General features: G+C 39.5%; 3 protein-coding genes across 27 annotated transcripts in view; all 3 read right to left on the bottom strand.

Moving 5' to 3' along the window:
- The window catches only part of LOC128616309 (uncharacterized), a 250341-nt gene that overhangs the window by 60553 nt on the left and 166537 nt on the right, over positions 1-23251 (bottom strand). For all 25 annotated transcript variants that reach the window (XM_053638889.1, XM_053638893.1, XM_053638880.1 and 22 more), the window contains one exon: positions 19272-19445. In XM_053638889.1, coding sequence (XP_053494864.1) covers positions 19272-19445 — 174 coding nt within the window. The remainder of the gene's footprint in view (positions 1-19271; positions 19446-23251) is intronic.
- On the bottom strand, positions 1593-6758 carry LOC128616318 (ADP-ribosylation factor-binding protein GGA3-like). Its single transcript, XM_053638912.1, has 5 exons — positions 6569-6758; positions 5565-5755; positions 3951-4120; positions 3681-3791; positions 1593-3538 (listed from the first exon to the last, which is right to left on the bottom strand). Exons 1-5 carry the CDS (start codon positions 6622-6624, stop codon positions 3428-3430), a joined length of 639 nt encoding a protein of 212 aa, XP_053494887.1. The 5' UTR covers positions 6625-6758; the 3' UTR covers positions 1593-3427.
- On the bottom strand, positions 13375-17187 carry LOC128616317 (uncharacterized). Its single transcript, XM_053638911.1, has 4 exons — positions 16786-17187; positions 16266-16439; positions 15503-15676; positions 13375-14626 (listed from the first exon to the last, which is right to left on the bottom strand). The coding sequence occupies exons 1-4, from the start codon at positions 17145-17147 to the stop codon at positions 14605-14607; spliced, it is 732 nt and encodes a 243-aa protein (XP_053494886.1). The 5' UTR covers positions 17148-17187; the 3' UTR covers positions 13375-14604.

Below are 23251 nucleotides of genomic sequence, written 5' to 3'. Positions count from 1 at the left end.
ACTTTATTTCTTTATACTCGACTTTACTTGATTTTATTTCTTTATACTCGACTTTACTTGACTTTATTTATTTATACTCGACTTTACTTGACTTTATTTCTCTATACTCGACTTTACTTGATTTTATTTCTTTATACTCTTACATATCTCAGTGTATTTTATTTCTTTCACTTACCCGCAGTGTGAAACCCTTCAACTAACCACGAACTTTGTAAACTACGTTTCCATGGACAGCAGTAATCTAATTATTGCCCTTATTCTGAGTAAGACAATACTGTGATTAAGGTGTTTACACGAGTCGCTTTTAGAATACTCCTGTCATGTTCCCGTTTCTGTCTGAACCACCGCCCTGCTGCAGGGAAGATGGCTTCAGTTCCGGGAAGTGACGCAGTTTTCTTACTGCTGTCTTTACACGAGTAAAATAAAATATAAAGTCGTTTCTGTTAAAGAAATAACTTACTTTTATTCAGCAGTCCATGTTTTGTGACATTAATATCACCGTTTCTGCCTGGTGTTGAGGTTTTTCTGCTTTTCCAACAGAGACAAAACGGAGTCGAGTCTGAGAGAGAAACTCTTTCACTTTCCGATAAACTGGTTCACTACTATTGGCTAGAGGAGGAGCTGTAGTGGACCAATGGTGACGCTAAAGCCCGCCCCCTCATTTACATGAAACTGCAGCTTTTGGGAAAACAAGCGGAGAATGCGGAAGTGATTATATAATAATAATAATAATAATAATAATAATAATAATAATAAGCGCGAAGTGAAAAACAACGACACTCCCTAGACTAGAATTCTATAGGAATAAACTAGAATTCTATAGGAATAAACTAGAATTCTATAGGAATCGGAGAATGCGGAAGTGATTATATAATATAATAATAATAATAAGGGGAGGAATATATAATACGGGGTACAGTATTTTTATAGGCACCATCGTTTTATTGATCATTTTCACTCATTAATTTCAGAATAATCACTTTCCAGGAATTGCTCAGAAGTGGCCTGCTTTGTCATCTTTCTCTCCCTGTAGGAGGTGGAATGAGTTTCTATGAAGACCGCCCATTCAAGTTATCTTCTCTCTCCCTGGATATATTATATAATAAAATGTTTTACTAAATGCCATTGTTCGCCGTGTTTATTTTACACTATTGACCAAACTTCTTTCGTGGGTTAAATTGAGCAGTTGCTTGCGTTCATTGATCTTCACTTGTTGTGCATGCTTATGTGAATGTCTTAAAATGAATCACATCCTAATGTTATCTTCTGTTAACCATAGAAGCAAAAGAAATATTAATGCATACATACTATGAATGTATTCCATGTTATGGGGCAATCCCCTTTTCCTCCAAAAGTGAAGAGGAAAACTGATTAATGCCGTCTCTCCATCACTCCCAGAAACAAGTGCTACTGTAAATGTAGTCAGCGTAGTAAACAAGGCACATTGTGTTACTATTTACAGAAAATTGCTGCAAATACAGTCGCTGCTTTCGGTTAAAACTGATTCACTGTGAGTGATGTGCCGTTCAGAAAACGAACCGACTCTGAGTCAGATCACTTAGATTCATTTTAAATAGAAAAAAAAATAGTGTTCAATAAAATGAACTCACTTCACTTTGGTGTAAAAGAGACTCTTTAGTTTATTTCTGCATGCAGCTGGAGAGATCACATGTTGGAAACACATACTGTACATACTGTTGCATGGCACAAGCACTTACTGTACAGGACACACACACACATACACACACACACACACACACACACACACACACACACACGGGCAGTCTCGAATTTAAATCACAGCTTTTTTTACATTCACTAATTCAGTCTCAGTGATCAGGACAAATAATAACATTTTATGGCTTGTGTTTTAAACTCATACACACTGTATACAGTCAGAATGCAGTGACACACACACACACATATACACACACACACACACACACACACACACGGTTGCTCTGTATGTGAGTGTGAAGGCCCATAATATTACTATTAGGTTATTACAGTTTGATTGTATGTAATAACATTAGTAATAACATTAGTAATAACAAACCAGGACTGCAATCCGAAGAGAAATAAAACACTAAAGCAATAAAACACACAGCAGTTAAACACACCTGTATTGCACGATGACATCAATAAATAAAAACACAATCGTCCGGTAAACATGACGTATACAATTAAACGTGGTTTAAAGCTGCAGTAAGGAACTTTTCTTGGTTAAAAACAAACATAAATCAAATCAATTGTTGAACACGTCCATAAAAAAATCAGTGTTCAAAACTTCATTCGTGACGTCATTCGCCTTCGCGTGGTTTCGTCACGCGCGTTAACAGAAAGAAGACGAGCCGGCTACTATATCACGTGTGTGGGGGCTGAGGAAGGTGGAGTGTTTGTAGCTTTTCCTTACAACAGTTGCTTAGAATTGAAACCGGTCATCTAGACGGCTGCTTTAATCTGGATCGTTCTAAACACAATCATCAGTCACATCTGGAATCAGCTGCTGTCAAAACCAAGGAACCTCAAACTGGAGAGAATGCAGTGAAAAAGGGAACGCGACAGAGCCCGTGCTGAAACCAGAATAAATATCAGCATGGCTTTTGAGACGTGGTGAAAGCTCCAAGATCTGAAGGGACTGAAGACTGACACAGACATGGCTTTTATTAGCTGAACATTTAAGACATTTCAGTGGCTCAGTATGTAACCAGCTAACATTAGCGCACGTGTTCGCTTGATTCAGCTAGGTATCGCGTTTCCCGTTTCAAACAGAGATGGCGATAGAGAGGCAAAAGTTCAGTACTGCAGCTTTAAGTTCAACAGAATTCAGCAGAATGTAAAAAATCACCTCAGCGCTTTGACTCGCTCGTGTCTGAGGCAGAGTTCACGCTAGCAAGCGACAGGTTCCTGGTGAGTTTGCGTCTTGTGGGCAGGTCACGACTGTTAATAATCTCACTCGTCGCTTGTTATCGCTCCATAAAAAAAGAAACACATGTTTTTCAATTTTTTGGGTTTTGCTAGATACCAGAATGTCCAGCGCACAAGGGCATGTGTTTACAGTACATGTAGAGCACTACACACTCGGTGTTGTGTAACACACACACACACACACACGTATACAGAAGAGAGACCGAGAGTGCAGTAGCGGCGATTTCCTTTTCACAGAAGATCTGGAGTCCACGTGTGCAGTGTGGAATCTCAGTGTTAGCGTTAGCGCTGTAGCTCGAGGCGACTAGAAGCTAACTTGGACCCTTGATAACACTCGTCATTTACAGCTTTAATAAAGTACAAACAAATCAATAAATAAACCAGGAGTTTTCTTACACATGTCCGAGTCAGGGCTTACAGTGATCTCAGAGTTAAGACCTCTGTCACCTGACCTTACCATCAGTGTGTGTGTGTGTGTGTGTGTGTGTGTGTGTTAGCTCTACAGGTTTCCCCATCTCTCTGGTGGAGGAAACTGATCCAGCTCACTCACTTCACAGTACTGTCTCTCACCGAGGAGGAACATCAGCTTATAGCGCAGACGCACCTTCTCCTGAAACACACACACACACACACACACACACACACACACACACACGGGCAAAGTGCAGCAATAAACACACTGCACTGTGGCTCCAAATAGCAAGAAGAAATCTATAATGTATCTGGTGTGTGTGTGTGTCTCAGTGTCTCACCTTAAGCGGGTTAGCGAGAAGCATGACCTGTGTGATGGAGGAAGGGGGCAGGACGGGGTTAAAGGGGGCCAGCTCGGCTCCTGACGGACTCTGAAGCTTCACTTTCATGGACTGAGAAAGAGAGAAAAGATTCATCTCAGTATAAAGCTGCAGAAGTGTCTCCTCAGTGTGTATCCTGAGATAAACTACGGATTGTATGCGTCATGAAGTCATCTTCGGGGGTGGGGGGGTGTGTGTGTGTGTGTGTGTGTGTGTGTGTGTGTGAGAGACCTTCGGCACTGCGGCCTGTAGCTCGATGTTCTTCACTGCGAGAGGAGCCGTGTTCAGCATGGACACCACGATGACGAGGACGTCGGGTCTCCCGGGAGGACACTCAGAGCCGAAGTGCAGGAGGACGCGCACTCCGTCTTTATCGTACGCAGTCACAGGAAGAGTCTTACCTACACACACACACACACACACACACACACACACACACATACACCCCTATAACCAGTCTGATTACACTGATTAAATTAAACTCGTCCCTTTCTCACAGAATTGTGTTCAACTGAACCCTTTCACAGAATGTAAAGTAACCCGAAGCGTTTGATTTTAAACCATTAAAACACAGTCCAGGTTAAACAATAATTAATGCACTGTGTGTTTTAGATCCTTAAGAAATGACAGAAAAACAGCCTATGAACATCTACCCCCCTTTCCCCTCATAAAAACATCATTCCCACCTTCTGACTCGGAATAAACCTCATCTCTGACATTTCACGTATAGAAATGACTGTTTAATATATAGACTATAATTGCTGTGGAGTGAGGGGGTCCTTGTGGATTGTTCGAAATATTCTAGGGGTCCAAAGCTCACGAAAGGTTGAGAACCACTTGTCTAGTCTATGAATTTTTAAAATATAATGTCGTCTGAAATGGAACACATTCGTTTTTTTTTACCAACCTGACTATGGAAAAATAATATTCCTACATTCCAACTGGGAAAAAAACTTATTGTCTTTGGACTGGGAGAAAATACAATTCCCACTTTCTGTGTGTGAAAAAACACAATACCCTACATTCCAACTGGGGGAAATCACCATTATCAGACTGCACTTCCCACCTTTTAACTGGGACAAAACTTCAATCCGTACATTCAGACAGGGGGAAAAGCACACTTTCCACCTTCAGACTGGAGCAATAACACAATCCCCAATTTCTGACTGGCAAAGTGTTTTCAGTCTTTATCGTCTTGGATACTTTGGGATAAAAGTGTCCACATGATCTTCTAATGATTTTCAGCTTAGATACTGCTGGACCTGTTTCATAACACCACTAACTGTCCCTTATCAATAATCAGAATCCGCCAGTTAAGAGACGTTATGCATTTTACCCAAGTACAGACATGGAGAGAGAGAGAGAGAGAGAGAAACAGAGAGAGAGAGAGAGAGAGAGAGAGAGATACAGACAGAGAGAGAGAGAGAGAGAGAGAGAGAGAGAGAGAGGTAGAGCGTTTGTGGATTTTACCCATACCGATAACTAAGTTAACCGATGACTGATGAATCAACCGATAGTTCTTAAGACTGATCCTGAATGAAAACTTAACACTCAAAGTAAAATATTGCTGAAGTTCATTACAAAAATAAACAGTACTGACTGCACCATGAAAATGTACTGTACTGTTTAACATGTAATAAATATAGAAATATTAATATATATGAACTATTAGTAAATATTGAAGTAAACAAACAAACATCCAAAAAACACTTCAAATAACACAACAAAATGGAGATAGTTCCAGCAATCAGGGCTGATCTGCAAATCTGTGTGTGTGTGTGTGTGTGTGTGTGTGTGTGTGTGTGTGTGAGATTATGTAGAGTGTGTTGTACTGGTTATACTGACTGGTTTTGATGGAGTCCAGGGGAACATGTAGGTTGCTGAGGGATGCCTCAGAGCGCACGGGGTTTCCCTGTAGAGAGCGCAGGGGAGAGCCGGGCATGCTGGAGCTGATAAATGGGTTGGAGGAGGAGAGAGAGGAGGAAACGCCGAAACCCAAACCAACACCGGTGGCCATGACGGGCTGACCCGAGACACTACACACCAAAAAACAATAAGAAAATGGCACCAGTCAAACGTGTGCACACACACACACACACACACAAAGTGATGAGCTACATCCCAAACCCCATCCCACAGCACTAAAGAGTATTCTAACAGTTTAATACTCAGCTAGCTCCTGTATATAAGCACACAGGGCCACGGCGATGCTCTCTTGACTCACTGACGTGTTAAACACTGTGGACCAGAGCTGACGTACTAGTTTCAGACGCTAAATACAGCAGTCTGTGGTTTGTCACCTCACACACTCACCATGTCATTTATTCAAGACAAGCTCATGCTCTGTTTACCACCACACCAACCTTTACACTTCAGATAAGAAAAGACACTTATAAAAAATTATATTATAATTTATAGAATTCATGCGTTGAAACGTTTCTAGACAACTCTATAAGAACAGATTTGGAAATTAATGATGATGAGTCTTTATTAATCACATATACACATGCACAGTGAAATTCTTTTCTTCACATACTCCAGCATTTCAGGAAGTCGGGGTCAGAGAGCAGGGTCAGTCGTGATACAGCGCCCCCTGGAGCAGAGAGGGTTAAGGGCCTTGCTCAAGGGCCCAACAGTGGCAGCTTGGCAGTGCTGGGGATTGAACCCCCGACCTTCCGATCAGTAACCCAGAGCCTTAACCGTCAAGCCACCACTGCCCCTCACGTTGCTTTTTAGTGAACCTCTTCTTACACAGTGTATTTACTACCCAGAATGCACTATTGCTTCAGAACTCTGTCTTTTTATCTAGAGCAGCACCGTGATGGAGAAACGTAGGAGCAGTGTCTCACCTCTGCACCTCTCCCAGGTTCAGCATGGCGAGATCCTGCAGCCCCTGAGTCACCATGTCAGGGTGTGTGGGGTGTGTGGGGTGGCCTGAAGTGTGCGCAGGAGGAAACACGGTCCCTGGTGCTGCTGCTCCACCGGAGAACAGGTCGAGTCCAGGAGGAGCAGGAGCCTGGCAGAGCGAGATGCCAGGTGATTATATATACAGGATATAATCAGTATAAACACCTATCCCAATAAGACAGTTACATGTCTCCCAGAAGACAAAATACTAACAATTTATTCATTTATAAAGTGATTCTTGATGCATTATTTGCATATTTGTTATAAAAAAAGAACAAAGACGTAAATAACCAGTAGAACAAATACAATATAAAAAAGAAACAAATGAAATAATCAGTACTTTACATTTTTTTCATTTCATGTCTAACAGAAACATTCAAGAAATAATACATTTGATTATTCAGTTTCTGAATTATTTCTCACTTGAACGCTTCACAGTACATTAATATGTCTGACAGGCAACTTATTCCTAAGGTCACAGTTGGATGTAGACTGTGCAGAACATTGATTCAGCCTGAATTTATGTACAAATACACATCTTTATTGGAATTATCTTTCAACCTTTATACATTACTACATTCAAATATAAATGAAAGAAATTTACATTCATATTTAAATGATGCATTTAAACATGAACATTTTTTAACTAGCAACAATTTACAAATTGTTTATTTAAAAACAAAACCATGTGTTAAGACTTTAGTTTTATATGTCACAAAAAATAACAGGTATTAAGTTTAATATAAACCCGATATTAAGTATTACAATATTAAGTAAGTACGTAAACATCTAGCTTAATGTAATAAAAGTACGGGTAACACTTTACAATAAGGTTTCATTAGTTAACATTTTCTAACGACTTTAGTTAACATGAGGTAAGAATGAACAATACTTCTACAGCGTTTATTCATCTTCATTTCAACATTTACACATACATTATTAAAATCAAAAGCTGTGTTTGTTAACATTAGTTAATGCACTGTGAACTAACGTGAACAAACCATGAACGACTGTATTTTTATTCACTAATATGAACAAAGATGAATAAATACTGTAACAAATGTATCGCTCATTGTTAGTTCGTGTCAGTTAATACATTAACGAATGAGAGCTTATTGTAAAGTGTCACCAAAACAGGAATCTTTAATAAAAGCAAAAGCAATCTGAACAGTATGGTGTGGAGTTGGGGTACATCTGAGGAACAGCATTTAAGCAGCTTTTTAATTTATCTAGTTTTAAATAGTTTGATGTGTATATATTAGAGCTGCAACTAACTATTATGTTCATAATCGATTAGTTGTCCGATTGATTTTTTTCGATCCCTGCCCCTTACACACAGCGGAGCATTTTGGATACAAACATGAGTTTTTGCTCGTGCAGCACAGTTTGATCTCCGCGGTGTTTAATATAAAATTCTTCTCTGCCTTAGAGGACTTTCTTCCTCAGTCACTTGACAATTACTCCTCCGTCTGATGGAGACTGAGGTCTTGTTGGGAATAAAAGGTAATGGTGACATAAACAGTTAGGTTGTTAAGTTAGTTAGTTAGTTGTTAAGTTAGTTAGTTGGTTAGTAAAAAACCAATAGTGTTCCATTTGAGACGATATTACCTTAAAATTCATACCTAAAATTCATACACTAGACCAGTGTTTCCAACCGGGTAAACCAGATCGGCTTTGTCAGTCAGAATGGGCTTGTCGCGGTCGGCTTGTCCCAAGATGAGGAGTTGGTGAGGGGTTCTCAGGAGCCGGTCCATGGTGACCCTCCCTGCGACTACCACCGTGCTGAGCTGCTCTGGTTGCATCCATCACTTAGTGATGTGGAGCAGAGTGAGCTCTGCAAAAAATGGTTTGAACTCCTAAACGGTTGCTGCAATATTTTTGTTAAACCCCTTAAATTAAAGTTGTAACTCTACACTTCAGTCACGTCTTGATTGCTTCATTTCAAATCCATTGTGGTGGTGTACAGGTGCAAAATGACAAAATTGTGTCAGTGTCCAAAGACTTATGGACCCGACTGTATATTACTCCTCAACATTATAATAATTAAATGCTTTTAAAAAAAATCTATTTAATATTTATGATGTGCTGCATGTGCTGTGCAGGTTTCTGCAGGATTACTGCACACGCGGATCATTCTCTGATCTGGATCTGATCGATAATCTTGGACCTGCCATGATCCTCAGCGACAGACTCACATTCTTCGGTGCTTACTGTGTGTGTGTGTGTGTGTGTGTGTGTGTGTGTGTGTGTCTGTGTGTACATAAAACATGTTCTTCAGTTCTCTCTCTGTTTTAAAAACCTTAGCATTGCTCCTGGAAATCACTTTTTTTAGTAAGTAAGTAAAATTTATTTATATAGCACGTTTCACACAGCAAAGCTGACCAAAGTGTAAGAGTAAGTAAAATAACATCGAAACAGAATTAGACCAAATAAAAACAGACAATGGACAATAGAAAAAATTTATTAAAAATTTGTTTAAACAATTAAAAATTTGATCAAAAAGCCTGGCAGAAGAGATAAGTTTTAAGCCTATTTTTAAAAGTGGTAATAGAAGGTGCAAGGCGGATGTCCAGTGGCAGTTGATTCCATAGACAAGGGGGGGGGGTTTTAGCAACAGCAAAAGCTCTATCCCCCTTTGTTTTTAACGGGAACGAGGGACATGCAAAAGAAACCTATCAGAAGATCTTAGACATCTGTTTGATGAATGTGGTTTAAGAAGATCCTCCAGATAGGAAGGAGCTTGATTATTAAGAGTTTTAAAAACAAACATCAGAATCTTAAACTGTGAGTAAAATGTCATTGGACACCTTTAACAAAGCAGACTCCATGCTATGAAAAGCAGTGAAACCAGATTGTAAAGGTTCAAATAACATAGCTGAGTTTAAAAACAGGAGCAATTGAGATTGTACTACTTTCTCAAGCAGCTTTGACAGAAACGGTAGCTTAGAGACAGGCCGATAATTATTAAGGCAACCTTCATCCAAACCCCATTTCTTAAGCAAAGGTTGAACAATAGCATGCTTAAAACAATTTGGGACCACCCCTGCATCCAAAGAAGAATTTATCAACACTTGGATACTGAGGCCAATTTCAGAAAAGGTTGCTTTCATAATCACATCATCAAGTGGCGTGGATGATATTTTCATCTGGTTAATCAGATCACACAGTTCCTTTAGAGAAACGTGTTCAAATTGATCAAATGAACCCGGTAAAGCCAGTGAATTCAGGGACAGGTCTGATAAATGCAAAGTGAAGGAAGAACGAATGGTAATTACTTTATCAGCAAAAAACTTTAAAAACTTCTCACAAAGTTCAGCCGAGGGTTCCCCATGGAATTGGCAACTCGGAGTAATAATTGAATTTATCGTGGTGAATAAGATCTTTGGTCTATGACAGTGTGTAGCAATTAAGTCAGAGAAATACCTAGACCTAGCTGACTTTGCTGCACTCTGAAACTTAAACAAACAATCTTTAAAGATCTGGAAGGACACCGTTAACTGATCATGCTTCCATCTCCGCTCAGCTCTACGACAAGCCTGTCTGAGAGAACGAGTATTATCGCCCAGCCAGTAATAAGATTTACGATTTGGTTGTTTCAGTTTAAAAGGGGCAATGGAGTCTAAAATATTGGAGCAAAATGAGTATAATAAGGCAACCGAATCATCAGGGCCAGAAGAAGACTCTGCAGCACTCAAGATAGATGTTTCAACAGCATTAGCTAGAAAACTTTCACTAAACTGAGAGGCAGTGAGTGAATTAATACAACGAGAAGAATATCCTGAAGGCCTAGTCACAACGGCAGAGCTGGCAGCAGGGACATTAAAAACAATGGGCTTGTGATCAGAGAAGGAAGCATCTTCAATATTAACATCATCAACAGCGGTTCCATATGATAATATAAGGTCTAGTGTATGACCAAGGACATGAGTTGCCTGATTTATGTGTTGAATAAAACCAAAGGAATCCAAGATATTACAGAATTCAGTAACCAAGGGTCGACCAGGGCAGCAGACATGCACATTAAAATCACCCAATAATAACATACATCATACAACGGAACAATAGAAGTTAAAAAATCACAAAAATCACTTAAAAAGGCATTGTCCGGGTTAGGTGGCCTATAGATCAAAGCACAGAACAGCGTGGACGAGGTCGACTCTAACACAACACACCGCACCTCAAACGACGAGTAAATCCCAACAGACACTCTCCCAATGTTCAGTGACTGTTTAAAAACCATAGCAACCCCACCGCCCTTACCAGAAGGCCTTGGAGTACTACTAAAACAACAGTTCTGTGGACAGAGCTCCTCGAAGACGGTTGACTCACCAGGACTAACCCAGGTCTCCGTCAGGAATAAAATATCCAGGTCATGTCTGGTAGAAAAGTCATTTAAGATGAAAGTTTTGTTGCACACGGACCGAGCGTTAACCAGGGCCATCTCCATAGGAGACTGAGGTAGCGAGGTCCGATCCGGTGAAACGAATTCCAGTTGTCGGAGATTTAAACAGTTCACTCTTCTCTGACGAATCCGTAATCGTGGAGGAGCAGAACGATTAGACGAGTGTAGGAAGTCTGGGAAAATAGGCAGATGAAAAACATATCTGTAATCCCATGACCGTCGTGTCAAGTGGAGCCCTTCCAAGCTTAAGGGAAACTCAATCGGTTGTCTGGAGGAAGCGATTGTCCGTCTGATTCTCACCCGAACACCAGCACGATTCCCTCTCTTCCTGCGGCTTCCTCTCTTTTTGGTCTCATTATTTATATAAATCTAATAAAAGGGTACATTATTAATGATGTAGCCATTACAGAGCTTCTCTTCAAGATACATCAACACATCTCAGAAATGACAGATAATTAAATCAGTGTTTTAATTTGATATGACACTGCTATTTTTTTCATTTATTGTTTAAATGGTTTAGTTATGTTTCATCATTACCTGAAATAACAAAAACAATAAGGACCCCTGTATTATATTTAAAGGAGAATCAGTCGCCTGATTGGCTAAACAGAATGTTAGAGGACGACCGATAATGGATGCTACCGATACCAATAACTAAGATCAGCAGTACCTGCTGATAACCGATGAATCAACCGATAGTTTTTAAATTGATACTGAATGAAGACATAAAAGTAAAAGTTAAATATTGCTGAACTTTATTACAATAATAAACAGTGCTGACTGTACCAGGAAAATGTACTGTACTGTTTTTAAATGAAATAATATATAAATATTAATATGTTAACTATTAAAAATATAAAATTATATAAGATGTACATCAAACTGAACCAAAGAGTAACACTCCAAATAACAAATAACAATAGAGACGTCCAAAATGAATAAAAAACACTTCAAATAACAGAAAAAGTCAGTCATGGGTTTTATTTCGCCTCTAGAGGGCAGTCTTGTAATGACAGCGGACCTTTCTCAGCGGCTCCCATGGGGGACGCAACCCGGAAAACTACTGGTGTGGATTTATTTAGATACATTAGTCCACAAGTCAATAGAAGCTCCTCAGAAACATTGTAACACAGATGCGTGTATGTGTGTGTAGGGAAGTACCGTGAGTTCCACCGGCTGTACGGAGAAAAGAAGTTCACCGAGGCAGCAAAGCAACTGCTCTCCCTCATTACAGCAAAGATCGCTCGCTCGCTCACACACTCACTCATACACACACACACACACACACACTGCACTCAGCTTTATCCACTTGTTTTCCCTGCAGTTGATGATGATGGGGTTGTGCACGTGTGCTGGGAAAATACTGGGAAAGTCAATCCTGGGTTTAAAGTGTGCACAGAAAACTGGATCAGATTATTTTTTATGTCTATGAGGGTCTTATTCAAACTTTTGCAGACGCTCAAACATGTTTGATGTATATGTTTGAAATAAATAAATACATTAAGTTTATTAAAAACTGCTGATGATTAGATGCCGGATTTGTAGGATTAACACCTTCTGGTAAACAATTATTGCTGTTGTAAGTGTTTCACATAAGAACATTCAGAGACTTTCTGTACAATTGTGTGCTTCAGACTTTGTGTAACACTTTGGGGAAGAAGCACATTGTGTGTCATGTGTCCATGACTGCGTGTGACGGGAATCAAACTTGAGCAGCTCTAATTATGATGATGACTCCTAACAGCTCAGGAACACCATGTCTGAGGATTTATTCTTCCTGATGAAAATAACTGTACACACTGCAGATTCTAACGCTAATCTGTCTCAGTTGATCTCTGGTGCAGTGTAACTGCGTGAAACACTGGACAATGGAGTCTTTCCTGTCTTCCCACTTTATTTCCAGGGTGATGTTGACATGTATATGGAATTATAATCCCTGGTGTGTGTGTGTGTGTGTGTGTGTGTGTGTGTGTGTGTGTGTGTGTGTAGGTGATCTTTTCAGTGGATCAGACCCATGAACTCATGTTCTGTCTGGAAGAGCTGACCTCTGACAACAGCGAGTTCAAACTAGAGCATCTCACACAGGTACAACACACACACACACACACACACACACACACACACACTTAAAATCCACACCATTTGCTTTTTTTTTATCAGGTTTTTCAGTTGTGACTGTGTGATAAATCGTTTATTTCACTCTTAATGTAATGTTCAGCACAAACTGAAGTGTAAATGATGGGGCAGTGAGATGAAAATATACTTTTCTGACACTTGAAGTCATTTTCACAGGGGATGATGCGTGTTCATAAACCGTGATTAGTGAAAAGGAAGCTGAGAAAGCAGTTCACAAAGAACGCTGTTTATTTGAAGAACATGTTAAATCTCTGACAGAGTTCACTGTTTTCAGTTTGAGTTTTTTTTCTTCATCATTGTATATTTTTGTCTGTTTCTTAAAAAGTTATGTTCGGTACATCTGGCACAAATCTACTTCCATATTACTATAGAAACGATAACGTATCAGAACCAGAGCATTAATATAAACCTGGGACTCACAGCTGCAATACTGTCAGAGCTGCTGTTACAGAAAACTAATCAACACCTTCTGACCAATCAGAATCCAGATCTGAATAATCTCTGTGGTATACAGGATATGAAGTGGGGTGTGTGTGTGTGTGTGTGTGTGTTTCAGGATGATGTCGAGTCCACAAAGCAGGAGCTGCTGCGATTGGCTCTGGCGCGTAACCTGGCGATGGCCATCGTGAAGGAGGGAACAGTTGAGGCATCAACACACACACACACACACACACACACACACACACACACACACACACACACACTCTCTCTGCAGTTATGTTAATTCACACACTCTCACTGTAAGGTATATAAAACTGAATTAATGAAATGTTTTGACATTTAATAAAAAAATACCTTTGTTAAACATTTTTGCAAAAACTGTAGCATTTCTCCAGATCTGTGTGTGTTTCTCTCTCAATCTCTTAAGCATTACACCTGAAATACCACACAATAGAACACTTAAATAAGCTCTTGCATAGTTTGTTAGACAAAAATTCATGTTAAATACATGAACTAATTTTACACAGCACAAATAATATCATATTATATAATTATATTGTACTTATATTCACTTCTTCAAAATATAGCAAGTAGAGTACACTTAAGTAATAGAGAAGGCACTGATCCCATAGCGGGTATGATCAGCTGATACTAGCAAAGAAATGGGGATCAGATATCAGAGAAAATAAAGAACAGATTAGATCTGATCCTGGAACCAAAAGATCTACACTATATTAAACACCAACTAAAGGACAGAGTGAGAAATGTGACTTGTGGTGAGTCTCCTAGGGGCTTCTTCACATAAACTCCTCAGATGCTAATCCTGTCAGGTGAGAATCCCACCAATGTCATGAAACTGTTCCTGTCCATTTCAGCTCCGTCTTCCACTGACTGGGTTCAGCTGGAGTCCGTGTGGTTTTTCACCTGCTGTTCCAAATAATCCCTCAGGTTTTCATTGGGACTGAGGAAATGTTGTCCAGGGGTCACAGGTCGTTCTACTCAGAACAGAGATGTGGGTAGTCTATTAAAATGTAAAAGACAGATATCTGAATTAATAACCAAAAACTAGACTGTGGTCCTTCATGATCAACAGCATGTAATCATCTCTGCTGCAAGGAAAACATTATCATCTCCTGTTCATAATCATTCAACATTCCTTCATTCTTATAGAATACATTTGTTAGAACATTTAGCTAGAACAGATGAGAACTTCCACAAGATCTAACAGGAACATGAGCAGATATTTACCATCACATCACTGCTCTTATACAAGCACAGGCTGTAGAGCTTTATTCTGAAAACAGTGATCACTGCTGTGTGTTTTATCTCTTGTTCTACACGTGTATTTAAGTGCAGACGTTAAGAACAAGCGGAGGGGAACTTTACAGGAATGACAGAAGACACGGTGTGGAGGTGGAGTGCTGGAAGGAGTGTCAGAGTAAAGCGACTCCTTAAATTAAATATTTGTAGCAGTGTGGCATCAAAGATGATGATTTTAATTCGCTTTTATGAGAGTGGAGAAGAAAATCTGCTGCCGATCAGAAACGGGGAAAAGCCGAGATCATCTTATTCAGACAAAAGCAGCAGTATGAAGTCAGAGATAGCAGGGTGTCACAAGGAGACGAGGTGTTCATTTACAATCACTCTCATGCACTCAGTGCTGACATTTTGTAGACTCTGTCTGACTCCCTGTCTTCTGCTTTCACATCAATTTTAAATCAACACCAAACAGCATTAAGGCTCATTGTTAGAAAAAGTCTGATTAAATAGAATATAGTACAATTTAACCCAGTATCTGATTATCTGATATTTACTGCAACTCAAAATAATCTACAAAATAATGCTGTCAGTCTTTTAATTTGTTTCAGTGTTTATCTAAAAAAATATCATTACTCACCTCAGTGTGTGTAGTTTGTAATGTTCATCATTCTTCAGAGCAGAGAGACACTTCACTTCTGAGTCTCCTAGATTATTCTTAGTCAGATCCAGTTCTCTCAGGTGTGAGGGGTTTGATCTCAGAGCTGAAGCCAGAGCAGCACAGCCTTCACCTGAGACACCACAACACTCCAACCTGCAGAGACACAATGACACTCTTCACTCTCTCAGTTTATGAACATCAAGACATACTTTGTGTATCTTGAAATGAGTGTGTGTGTGTGTGTGTGTGTGTGTGTGTGTGTGAGAGAGAGAGAGAGATACTGAATGTATAAATGGATTATTCAGTACTGACAAGAACAAGTCTGACTGTTTTATTTATGCGGAATGTGTTTGTCTGTTATTTTACACACATTCCATTGACTTGGAAGAACATTAGACCCTGTTTTATTATTATTAAAGTGAAATCATTTTAAAAATCACTCCTTATTTATGATGAAACACTTAATGTTCTGACGTATTTTTAAATGTATTTTAGTGCATAGTGTGTGTGTGTGTGTTTTCACTATTGAGGAAAACTGCACAAGTTTAATACTGCTTGTCTATTCGGATGCTTCTGTAACACAGACCTGGCAACCCGGTTCATAGCAGCTAGACACAGACGTACTGAAAGAATCCTCACTAACAGAACAAAATTTCCTCTTTAAGAATTTCACCCTGCATCACACACAGTGTATTTAGTTTGTGTCTGAGCTGAGAGTATCATCTCAGAGAGCTGATCTTACTCCAGTATCCCCAGTTTACAGTGAGGATTCTCCAGTCCAGCAGAGAGACACTTCACTCCTGAGTCTCCTAGATTATTCTCAGCCAGATACAGTTCTCTCAGGTGTGAGGGGTTTGATCTCAGAGCTGAAGCCAGAGCAGCACAGCCTTCATCTGAGATATCACACTTACGCAACCTGCAGAGACACAATGACACACTCTTCATCAACACATTTTCATTACTTTAAAGATGATGTGTGGGATTTTATTATTCAGAATGACATGAGGATTTAATATCATCTGTTTATTCTAATTAACAATGTGCCTCATTTATAAAACTGGATATGAACGGGTTTGTGTGTAAATCGTTTGTACGAGCGTTTACACAAGAAATTTGGTGTTCATGAAAATCCTGTTCATTTGTATTCTCTTTTTTTCTCCAGTTTCATTTTTATTGAACATTTCTACTAAAAATTTCTGCTAAACATTTCTGTTAAACATTTCTGCTGAACACGTCTACCAAACATGTCCGCTGAACATCACCTTTTCTCTTCTCTCCTCCCCTCCCTTTCCCGAATATTCCATTGAAAAAAAAACAAAAACAAATTGAGCAACACACAGCAGTAAACATTCACAGTTTTTTTTCTTTTTATACTAACAAAGGAAAACGAAATTAAAAATATTGAAAACCCACCCCCCCCGGGGGGTGGTTTTGCCTCCAGATTGGCAAAGCTACCAAACACACCATCGGCATTCAGATTTTTAACTTGTTTAATACCCTCGTCATACCATACTGAAAATGTGGAGTCCAAACACGATGGAGGAAATAGATGGTTGTTGCTTAAAGGACACAAAGAGGATGCACCTACAAATTTAAAGCGCCGTCTAAATTGATACCAAGTCATAAGTGTGTTGAGCACAACTAAATAAATAAATGTACTACTTATCTTATCCAATGAATCGAAGAATGATTTTGGCAGAGAAAGAGGCACTTGCTGGAACAAGAAAAGAAACTTGGGTAATATATTCATTTTGACGACATTGATCCTGCCAATTAGAGAAAGGGGGAGGTTACCCCAACTCTGAATGTTAGATTTAACCTTTGAGATAAGGGGAGTGAAGTTAGCTGATGAAAGATTAGATAAAGAGCGTGTCACGTTGATACCTAGGTATTTAAACCCTGACTGACTAAATCGAAACAGTAAATCTGACTGTTGGAGAGAAAATGCTGCAGTATTGACAGGAAAACAGTCGCTTTTATCTAAATTTAATTTATAACCAGAGACGACACCGAAGGACTCCAGAACACCCAAGACAGCTGGCATAGAGGCAACAGGATCGGTTACATACAATAACAAATCATCAGCATATAGCGACAATTTGTATTCTACACCGTATCGAACTATTCCTTTAAACCAGGGAGAAGATTTTAGTGCAATAGACAGCGGCTCAATAGCGACAGCAAAAAGCAGAGGGGATAAAGGACAGCCTTGACGACACCCTCGTCCGAGAGCAAAATAATCCGAATAAATATCGTTTGTCTGAACCCTGGCATTAGGGGATGAGTAAAGGAGGCTAATCCAAGAAATAAACTTATCCCCAAATCCGAACTTCCTCAAGACTGCAAACAAATACTCCCACTCAACCCCATCAAATGCTTTTTCAATGTGCCTCATTTATAAAACTGGATATGAACGGGTTTGTGTGTAAATCGTTTGTACGAGCGTTTACACAAGAAATTTGGTGTTCATGAAAATCCTGTTCATTCATATTCTACTCGTGCTCCTGAGTGTGTGTACATTTATACATAAGAAGTCGTCTTTATTTATCACATACACATTACAGCACAGTCAAATTCTTTTCTTCACATTTCCCAGCTTGAGCCCCAGACTAACGAATGTAAACCTTGACTTGATCAACTTCAAATCATATCATTTGCATGGATTAATGAAAATGTATAAACTATATATTGTAATTTTATATAATATCCAGTTGAGTTTAAATAGTTGATGTTTAACATGTTTACAGCGTTTAGCAGACTCCTTTATCCAGAGAGACTTATAGAAGTTCTTTGGAGTTTCTATCAAAAACACATCCTCATGCTAGTTCACTAGATCAGGGACTAAGAGCACCACTGAGAACATTTGTGAAAACCAGATGTTTTATATTATTGGAGTTTATTAAAGAAAATAAAAAAGTGAGCCAATACAAACCCATAAATGAAGACAAATAAAACTAATCATTAAAGCGAGTACGAAGAAAATCAGACTTTCAGAGACTTTTGTAAATCCGGTGGAAAATTCGAGCTGGGTTTGACTCACGCAAACATTTACACACAACTTTACTAAAAGATCGATAAATGACCCCCAAAGTCATTAAAATAATACTTTGGGTGTTGATAGGTCTAAAGGAGTGAAAACAACTGGAGAGGTTAGAGAACAACTGTGAAAGATGGTGGAAGGTCGTCAGTGGTCTGTGTTCCCCAGAGGGAAAAAAGTAAGTAAGTGTGAGACTGATAAATTTACAGTGAAGTCCATTGGGCTGCTTCTGTAAAGCAGATCTGGCAACCCTCTTCATAGTGACTCCATTTTTATTTAAAAATCAAAATGTTCCATTTTTTTTTTTTTACCTTTTAAGTTCTAACATTAACTTCTCATTTTAATTGATAAATTCTATATTTTGAGATCATTCGCACCGTTTCCCTGCTGCATTTAAACCCTGCATCACACACAGTGTATTTAGTTTGTGTCTGAGCTGCAGTTTGTGTGATTAGTTACAGTGTTGTAGTAAATTTCACAGTAATTTTAGACACACTGCAGTCGCATCAAGTCACGTTTTGTGCTGCAGCTTCTCGCATACGTACATCTGACCAAAAGACTCTGTGACAGATCATCAGTGTGCAGTGAAAAGAAACAATCTTCCTCCTCAGGACATTGATGATGAACCTAAAACCTCTGCTTCAGTCTCACTATTAGAGAATGTGTCTTACTGAGGAGCAGGTCATGTGACTCTCAGAGAGATGATCTTACCCCAGTATCTCCAGTTTACAGAGAGGATTCTCCAGTACAGCAGAGAGACTCTTCACTCCTGAGTCTCCTAGTTTATTTATAGACAGAGTCAGTTCTTTCAGGTGTGAGGGGTTTGATCTCAGAGCTGAAGCCAGAGCAGCACAGCCTTCATCTGAGACACCACACCTCCACAACCTGCAGAGACACAATGACACACTCTTCATCAACACATTTTCATTACATTAAAGATGATGTGTGGGATTTTATTATTCAGAATGACATGAGGATTTAATATCATCTGTTTATTCTAATTAACAATGTGCCTCATTTATAAAACTGGATATGAACGGGTTTGTGTGTAAATCGTTTGTACGAGTGTTTACACAAGAAATTTGGTGTTCATGAAAATCCTGTTCATTCGTATTCTACTCGTGCTCCTGAGTGTGTGTACATTTATACATAAGAAGAAGTCTTTATTTATCACATATACATTACAGCACAGTCAAATTCTTTTCTTCACATTTCCCAGCTTGTTAGGAAGTTGGAGTCAGAGTGCAGGATCAGACATGATACAGCGCCCCCTGGAGCAGATAGGGTTAAGGGCCTTGCTCAAGGGCTCAACCTTCTGATCAGTAACCCATAGCCTTAACCATTATAATGATAAATCCTGGATACAGTTATGTACATCAGCCTCGTTCAGCTGGTAGAGGAGGAGGTGTTGGTCTCATCCATAGTCTAAATCCAGGCGTCACACACAAACCTAGTCATAAATGTAATTCTTTTAAAATTCTTTATACCGGTATAACTTATGTAGCCACAAAAAATAAGTCAATTAATCTAATTATTATTTACAGACCCCCAGGGCCATATACTGAATTTCTTAGTGAATTTGCAGACTTTCTCTCAGACCTGGTTGTGTCTGTAGATAAAGCATTAATGGTCTGTGATTTTAATATTCATTTTGATAACCCGGAAGACCCTCTGAGAACAGCGGTTGTGTCCATCTTAGATTCAGCAGGGGATAATCAGAACGTAATCGGACCTACTCATAATGGTGGTCACACTCGACCTCATACTAACAGACGGATTGAATATAGAAAATATTGTAATTTTTCCGCAGTCTGAAGTTGTCTCAGACCATTATCTTATCTCGTTCATAATACGTATTGATCATAATATTTCCACCTCGCCTCGCCACCGCGTAAAACGTACTTTCACATCAGCTACTGCACCGAGCTTCATCAATAACCTCCCAGAGACATCAATTAGATTTGGATCACCATCTGATCCGATAGAACTCGATCAGGAGACTGAAAGCTTAGAGTCAACACTCCGCTACACACTAGATAGAGTGGCTCCACTCAAAAGAAAATTAATGAAAAAACTAGCACCCTGCCGGTTCTGGACCGGTCCCACCGGACCCTTCGGCCGAAGCCCAAGCCTGGTGAACGACCACGAGCTATTGTGTGCAGATTCCACTATCACAGTGACTGTGTTGATATTTTACGCCGTGCGAGAGCGCCCCAGCAGATTAAAACGAGGGATTTGACCATCTCCGTTTCCCCTGACTACACAGCCAAGACCGCCCGAGCCCAGGCTGCGTTTAACAAGGTTCGGCGTCAACTTCGTGGTATTGAGGGCACTCACTATGGAATACTTCACCCAGCTCGGCTTTGCATTACATATAACGGTGTCCAGAAGGACTTTATTTCAGCGGAGGAAGCAGGAGACTACGTTAAACTCTTGATATCGGGGTGAACTGCATCACTTATATAGTGGAGTTTTTTCACTTTTATTCTTTTTTTGCACTCGGCCTTCCAGCTCTACAGAATTCGGATTCTTATTGAAGATGTTGTCGGTGCATTACTTCGTCTAGATTTATGGACTCACTCCTCTTAAATCTACTTCTGTATTAATGTGCTTCTCTGTTTTGAGGCTCTGACTGGGTTAGAGTTTATTTCATTTTATTCGTGTTATTTCCTCATCTTTACATGCTACACTGTTATATTATTAGTTACAAGTCTTTAAAAGGTAAGGACATTGTATTTGTTGAAGTGCGCAGACTATTTATCAGATTTGAAGTCAGTAGGGGACTTTTCTCTTACTGGAATTTTTTTTTGTTTAGGTAATTTAGTTGGTTAGTTCAGCTTACTCTTTGAGTTGTTTTCACATTGAGGACAACTCTTGGTGGGAAACACTGCTGTCCCCTTTGTTTTATGGAGACTCTGGGTGTGGGGGGGGGGGGGGGAGGGGGGGTCCCACTCCGGCTGGGACAGGCACACCTTTAAGATTTATTTGTTGGAACGTCAGAGGTAATCCTGTCAAGAGATCTAAGGTTTTTACATATTTGAAACATCTTCCACTCGAACTTTAATTTGAAAGTAGGAGGGGTCGCTATTTTAACTGACAAAAGGTTACAGTTTTCGTCCACTAACGTTATCGCTGATGCGAACGGTAGATATATTATAGTTGCTGGTACTCTAATGCAAAGACAGGTATTGTATACACTCCTAACTTAGATGAATTATTTATTTATTTGTTTATTTATTTAATTAATTTATTTTATAAATGGCATCCCTTTATTGTACACTTTATGGCGTTACAGACACTTCCCACTTAAATTTTTGTGCCTGTTCTTGGGTTTTATAATATTTATATAACCAGCGACAGTTATTGAGTAGCCATGATGAGCCGAGGGGCGGGCAGGGGGGGGGTGTGTTTTTGTCTTTTTTCTTCTTCTCAATGAAATATTTGGGAAAGGGAAGGGAGAAGAGAAAAGGTAAATGAATCACATGAAAATGAATCACATGAATATGAATAAATAAATTAAAATATAAATCACTAAACGGTCTCGCACCACAGTATCTAAGCGACCTTTTGGTTTTCTATGATCCGCCACGCCTACTTAGATCAAAAGATGCAGGCTATCTGACGGTACCTCAAATAGCGGAGGCTACAGCAGGGGGAAGAGCTTTCTCTTATAGAGCCCCACTGTTATGGAACAGTCTTCCAATTAGTGTTCGGGACTCAGACACAGTCTCAGTGACTACGTCTACATGGACAGCAGTAATTAATTATTGACCTTATTCTGAGTAAGACAATACTGTGATTAAGGAGTTTACATGAGTCGCTTTTAGAATACTCCTGTCATGTACCCATTTTACATGTTATTGATCATAATTAGATTAAGAGCCCGTGTCATTACGTCACCTCCAGAATTTCACGTATCAACATACAGTTCGTCTTCGTTATGGTACCGTATACAGTTTTGGGTGTTTTTATTAAAATTTTTTACGAACGCTTCAAGTGCGGTTAATTATTAGTCATGCTATACGTGCAAATAGACGACTGATTGAAGCCGTGGGCTGCGTCCCAAATCGCATACTTACCTACTGTATAGTAGCCGAGATGCATGTATTTTTCCCCACTACAGGCCTATAGTAGGAAAGTATGCAGTTTGGGACACAGCCGAACTCTCTCGTTCGCCGTAAAACGTAAAACTGCCATGTGTGATCGTGTCCTGTCGCAAAATGCGGTGAAAACGCTCACACGACGTTCATAATGTGATTAAGGTGTTTACATGTCTGTAATGCACATCCATAATACGATTAAAACAGGAGTACTCCACCTGTCTTAATTCGATTAGAGCTTAATTACATTATGACCATAATTAGATTAAGGTTCCTGTTTACACGTTAGTTTCTTAATCAAATTATGGTCTTAATTAGATTAAGAGTGGATTATTGTTGTCCATGTAAACGCAGTCAGTGTTTAAGTCTAGGATTAAAACGTATTTGTTTACTCAAGCCTACCCTGACTAGACTTTCTGTTACGCTAAGCACAGTCCTAATAATCTCTTCTCTCACTCTCTCCTTCTGCCGAGCCACACACGATTTTATGGAGATACTAGAGATCCTGATCCTCTCTGCTCTCCGGACCTGCCTGATCCGTTTCGGATGTCCTGCCTCTGGATGGAGCTCTCATCTACTCCAATTCCAGAT

This window comes from Ictalurus furcatus, chromosome 12 (assembly GCF_023375685.1).
Source record: "Ictalurus furcatus strain D&B chromosome 12, Billie_1.0, whole genome shotgun sequence".
Taxonomy (NCBI): Eukaryota; Metazoa; Chordata; class Actinopteri; order Siluriformes; family Ictaluridae; genus Ictalurus; species Ictalurus furcatus.
This window is presented reverse-complemented; position numbering and strand designations above follow the sequence as displayed.